General features: G+C 34.0%; 1 protein-coding gene across 1 annotated transcript; it reads right to left on the bottom strand.

The window, feature by feature from the left end:
* Positions 1-1,685: 1,685 nt before the first annotated feature.
* Positions 1,686-5,914, bottom strand: LOC145823927 (protein neprosin-like). The gene is made up of 4 exons (XM_082923492.1): positions 5,708-5,914; positions 5,446-5,601; positions 2,576-2,701; positions 1,686-1,835 (listed from the first exon to the last, which is right to left on the bottom strand). Exons 1-4 carry the CDS (start codon positions 5,912-5,914, stop codon positions 1,686-1,688), a joined length of 639 nt encoding a protein of 212 aa, XP_082779618.1.
* Between the last annotated feature and the right edge of the window lie 237 nt (positions 5,915-6,151).

Below are 6,151 nucleotides of genomic sequence, written 5' to 3'. Positions count from 1 at the left end.
TTTTTTATTTTTTATTTTTATAAAGATTACTGTAGATTTGGATATTAGGATAGTTAATGTAGTCGATAATTCAACCATTATCTTTGGAATTAAAAGTGTTTTTAACAATTGACTAATAATAATGTGCAAATTAATTTTTATTCATATCCAACCATGCATAAGATGACAAAAAAAAAATGATGTATAGTATTTGTGTGTAAAAAATAAAATAAAAGGGAATACATTCTAGTGGGAGAAATTTTTTTTTTTTTATTGAATAATGTCAAAAATCCTAAAAGTTCTATTAAAATTTCTACCAAATGTCTCATATGAGTGCGAGACCTATATGAGATCCACATAGTGTGGGTTCTACATCCATATGAGACATTTGGTAGAAATTTTGGCACAACTTTTGAGATCTCTAGCATCTTTTATTTATTTTTTTTAACACAAACATGGAGGAGTGCAAGTCACATTTGCATTCCCACAACCTTTCACTTGCACCCCATCACGAAACCACTTGTACTCCATATGATTTTGTAACTTTTTTTATCTGTCCCAGTGTATTGAATTTCTTCCTAAAATTAAAGGGAAGAAAAGAAAGCAAGTTACTAAAAAATCTCACGTTAAACAAATAGAATGAAAAGAGAAAAAGGTATTGCTTTCACACATATTACCTAATCCTTATGGATGACAACGGGACGGGATAGGGTGGGGAGGGACAAGTTTTGTGGTGACCTATCTTTATCTTTAATTATATTGGGGGTGGGACAAATCGGCGAGTTTGGTTTGTAATTTTTTTTGTGTGTTTTTTTTTATTTTTATTTTTTATAAATATAAAAATGTGAGGCTGAGGGTTTGGTTGTGAAGATGTGAGTAGTACTAGTAGGAGAGTTTGTACTCTTTAAATCTCTCCCAATGCTTATTTTTTTCCTTGTACCTTTAAATTTCATATTTTTAATAAAAAAATTTCTATCAAGAAAATTTAAAAAAAAAAAAAAATGATCACATTCATTGCCTTATTCATATAATTTATGCCAAAAATCTCTATACTAGACTTTTGTCCACTCTTTTGTTGTTAATTATTTTTAAGTTTGGATGGTGGGCCACATGCCCAGTGTTTTATATGGTTGTGACCTTTGTTATGAGAGGGAATGCCCACTTTTATTTGATATACGCCCGAGGAGCATCTAGTTTGTATAAACTTGGATACTATATTGTGATATACATGTTCTATATCCATGTCACATAGAAATTATGACTGTAGATTGTATGTCTGGAATAGTAAGACATGAATTGCTTACAATAGTCAGAGGGCGGGTTATGGTTTCCTCTCCTTATGAATCCTGTTTTCTGTTGATCAGATTGCCATTGTCTGATCTCCTTGTTATTTCTCTATATTTCTTCATCTATTGTCATACTGGTATTCTAATTTTCATGGGCTTGGATGTTGTAAATCTATGGTGAGTGACAGTGATCTCTCTCTAGTAACTGATATCATCAGTCTGTAAATCAAGTTTGTACATTATCAACTTGTTTTGGCCTCACTAAAAAAAGCTCTGGGTTTTCCTCTATCACTAAATAGACATATATGTGATCAAATCGTTTTAAACTAGAAATACAATTCTTTTGCAAGAAATAGTGCAATAGAAAAATAGTGTTTAATTATGATATCGGTGGGCCCACAAGAGGGTCTGACCCACGACTCAGGACCCAACCCACATGCTAGATATTAAATCCCAGTAATCTTGAGAAATCAATGATGGTCCAGGACCAATAGCATTCAAACGCTTGTCAAGCAGAGGCCTAGCCACATAAGCAGATAAAGATCTTGCAAAGTTATTGTACTCATACATCTGCCATTAATGAGGCTCTCGCAGCATTAAATACGACAACCCCTTTACGTCGGAATATACAGACTCACCATGAACGATACATGCTAGAATATTGACTTTCGGCCAACACGATAGTCTGGAGTGGACAAGGAAATGTTGAGCAGAGGATATAATGAAGTTTCCAAGACACATAAAAGGTTAAGTTCTTCGTTCCCTTCTTCTCTCTCTATTCAATCAATCTATCCTATTCTAACTCGATTATCGAAGGGTCTGCCGGGGGTTATCACCCCTTTTGGACCTTTTTGCAAGCACATCCTGTGGGCTTCAAGACCAACAAACCCGTTAAAAATGTGGATTAGTCCGACCCACCCTTTGTCGGAAATATACGTATTATCAAATTAGCTACCAAACTAAAGGGAAAACAAAATGAAAACAAAATTTATTTAACATATAAACTTTAAATCAATGAATGTTTTTTCTTCTTTAATACATTAATTTGCTGGTCATCATGGGCATTGTGCCGAATATCCCAGACCCCCATAGTAAAAATAAGTTCCGAGATTAGTATTTTTGTTTTCCTCAACATGTAAATCATAGCATGCAGAATCTGTAACATATGGTTGAAGGGAAACTGGATCTTGCTGAGTGTTTGAGTTGTCAATGACTTTAAGATTATAGAAAAAACTTGATTTTCCATATCCTTCGAAGGGAAAATGGCCACTCCCCATTTGAGTGGTCGTGTGATGTTGTGCTGATCTTACATTGGCGATCTCTCCTCCCCATGTCACTATCGTAGAGCTGTCAGCTAAGTCTATGAAGATGGAACCAGGCCAGTAACCTAATACCACATCTTGCACCTGAAGCCACCAATTTCCAGTGTTGTTGTCCTAATACATTTCTCGTTAATATTGGAAAATCAGCTACTTTGGATGGACTTATTTCAATATGAAAAATTAGTTTTGAATATTTTAAATTAAGCACTACAAGGAAACAACAAAATTGCTCTCGTTGCTTGAAACCTATGACAATGAATTTTTGACCTTGAGCGACACCATAATTCATCGCAAAAATTTTATATTCTTGAAGATGATATAGATCTTTGCACCCCCTTTTGTTTATTTTTCATATATTTTTTTGGTAAACTAATTTTTCAACCTTGAACTTTCAGCCAAATTTCATTTTTATCCCATATTTTCTAATTGTAACAATTAAATCTTTTGATTTCAACACGTGGTTCAATGAGATCCTCCTATTACTCCTTCATTTGAAATTTGATTTAAGTTAAAAATTTAGAACCAAAGTAGAATTTGAGTGAAAGTTTATGAATGAACGTGTAAATTGTCATATGGATTTTTTCTTATAATGTTTGTAAAATGTGCTGACGTGAGCATTTTTCATACAAATTTGAAATTGTAAGTGTCAAGAGGACGACATTGAAACATAAGTTAAAGTTTTAACATTAATTGTTTAAATTAAAAGATGAGGTACTAAAATGAAATTAGATGAAAATTTTATGGTAAAAAATGTAATTTACCATATAATTTTTTGTAAAGAACTGGAAAAATTGCACCTATGATTTTTGTAATTTATCTTGTGTCAATTTGATTGTGTAGTGTCATTTTAGTCCAATTGATAACACGTATTAGAAATTGGACATAAATCAAGAACAAATAGTTCATTCAAAAGGAAATAGACTATTTCCAATTGAACACCAACCACTCAATCATAATGAGAAGATTGACTGAACTATTTTGTTCCTAGATTTCAATTTAATTTTTAAAGGGACATAATCAATTAGACCAAATTGACATAATGTAAAAAATTTAAAGATAAAATTATTGTAATAATCATGACTAAAATTGACAGAAGGCAAACTACATAAACAGTAGGTATAAATTGTTCAAAAAAAGTCAAGGAGTTGACCTAGTGGTCAAACCTTAGGACCGGGGGTGTGTTTCTTCCAAAGTGTTAGGTTCAAAATCTTCTATAAGTGCAAATAATTTTTTGGGGACTAGTCCATATAGAGTTTTGTCTTGGCTGGCCCTCTCACCCGTGGATGATGGATTGATCTCCAGAATTAGTTGGTCTAGTGGGACTGATACTAAGTGTGGTGGCCAAATAAATACGGTCCTGAGGTTCATGATCTGGTCGGGTACAAGTCGGCCCATATCAGGCCCATCAGCTGGCCACATATAAGTCGGCCCATGCCACAGGTTCCACACCAAGCCCATCAGCTAGCCGCATATAAGTTGGCCCATGCTAGGTCCAGTGGAGGGCCATAGTCGAGTACAACCGAGTTGAAGGGCTATGAGAGCCGTGTAACCCGTTGGCTGTGTAAAAGGCCTAGGAACGAAGTCAAAGCCTAGGAGAGGGTAGTGGGCCTTGAGAGGGTCCACGGAGAGCAATATGAAAGGGGTGACAGAGAAGAGATGAAGGGAGAGAGTTTTGTTTAAACGAGAGAGTATTTCTAAATCCATTTCACCACACTAAGTTAACAAAAAAATAAAAATAAAAATCCAAAACTAAAAGAAAACCGCATGTTCTTCTAGTGTTTCCAAGAAAATGATTTGAGTCATATTTAAGGTCTACAAGTTGTTAGTTAAATAGATTGTAGCATATATATACATATATATACCTTCTATATCATATAGATATGTCAAACGTCTTTCCATTGTAGATGGAAACAGGTTTTATGGTGGAACCAATGGCAAACTTATAATTTGTCTGTACAAAACCGGGGAAATTAAGATCATAACATCGTGTGCTTTGATAGTTATCACTCTGTTTGCCACATGAACGTAAGTGCACATGAACGTAAGATCATAACCGGGGCAATTAAGATCATAACAACCAGGGGTGTGTTTTTTCCAAAGTCTAGGTTCAAAACCTTCTATAAGTGCAAATAACTTTTTTGGGACTAGTCCATATAGAGTTTTGTCTTGGTTGGCCCCCTCACCCGTGGATGATGGATTGATCTCCGGAATTAGTTGGTCTAGTGGGACTGATACTAAGTTATCAAAAGAATAAAAATAAATAAATAAATAAATAAAAATAAAAATCCAAAACTAAAAGTGTTTCCAAGTAAATAATTTGAGTCATATTTAAGGTTTACAAGTTGTTAGTTAAATAGATTGTAGCATATATATATATATATACCTTGAATATCAGTATAGATATGTCGAATGTCTTTCCATTGTAGGTGGAAACAGGTTTATGGTGGAACCAATGGCAAACTTATGATTTGTTTGTACAAAACCGAGGCAACCAAGATCATAACATCCTGTGCTTTGATAGTTATCCCTCTGTTTGCCACATGAACGTAAAGTAAGGTTGAATTAATATGTCATCACTACCAACATGAGAATCAAATGTGGGTTAAAAATTGTTATATGTTGTGATTAATATCGTAAGTTTTAAATAATCAATAGAGGATTAGAAAATTAAGGAAACTTACTGTCCAATATATAAAGAACCTTGTCTGATTGTCAAGATACCTTCCGGGATTAACCTAAAAACATGCACCAACGTGTCTACTTAAGGATGCCATAATATATATGCAGTGACTCAACATACAATAGGTCATTGATAATGTATCAAAATATTAAGGCCTCACAAACAAGTTAACACTTACCATCCATCCAGCTTCAATAATATTCAAGGTTGTTACGTCAGAGATAACCCAAATTTGAGATAAGCTAAATTCATTAGCCTCTGTCTTAGGATTCCACACATTAAATGATGTGTGCGCTCCATAGTAGGTACTACCACTTTCAGAAACAAAGGCATACTAAAATGAAACAAAAGATAAATTAATGCACAAAATTTTGCTAAATGTTTTGTGTTTTGAGTAAACGTCAGATAGGCATTAAGTTCAGATTAAGTTCAAATTGTACCTCATGATCACCTAGTGGTTGCCCAAAGGGGTAGTAATGTTGTCCTTCTTGCCAGTGAGATGGAAAAGTTCGATGAAAGTCATGATTTTGAGTCCTTCTAATGGGGATTGTTCCTTGTGGGCACTCTCCATTTTTATGCCAATTCTGAATAAGCTTGGGTTGAGAGTCATCCATTTTCATTCCAATTGGAGATAAGCTAGGTTCCATCTTGTTCCAGTGGAATAAAAAATTAGGAAGCGGAGGGAAATAATTCTATTGCACATTTTGGCCCACATATTTTCATTTTTACATTATTTCAAATTCATTGGTTTTAGTTCTTTGCAAAATATAATTAATTCATAAAAAAATGGGAACGAATGTATGTTCACAAAAAAACCAAAACTTATCTTGATGCCTCTAGCATCTCCAACATCCTTAAACATAATAGCAAAAAAAAAAAAACTT

The sequence above is a fragment of the Camellia sinensis genome, chromosome 4 (assembly GCF_055761805.1).
Source record: "Camellia sinensis isolate YWXY chromosome 4, ASM5576180v1, whole genome shotgun sequence".
NCBI lineage: Eukaryota > Viridiplantae > Streptophyta > Magnoliopsida > Ericales > Theaceae > Camellia > Camellia sinensis.
This window is presented reverse-complemented; position numbering and strand designations above follow the sequence as displayed.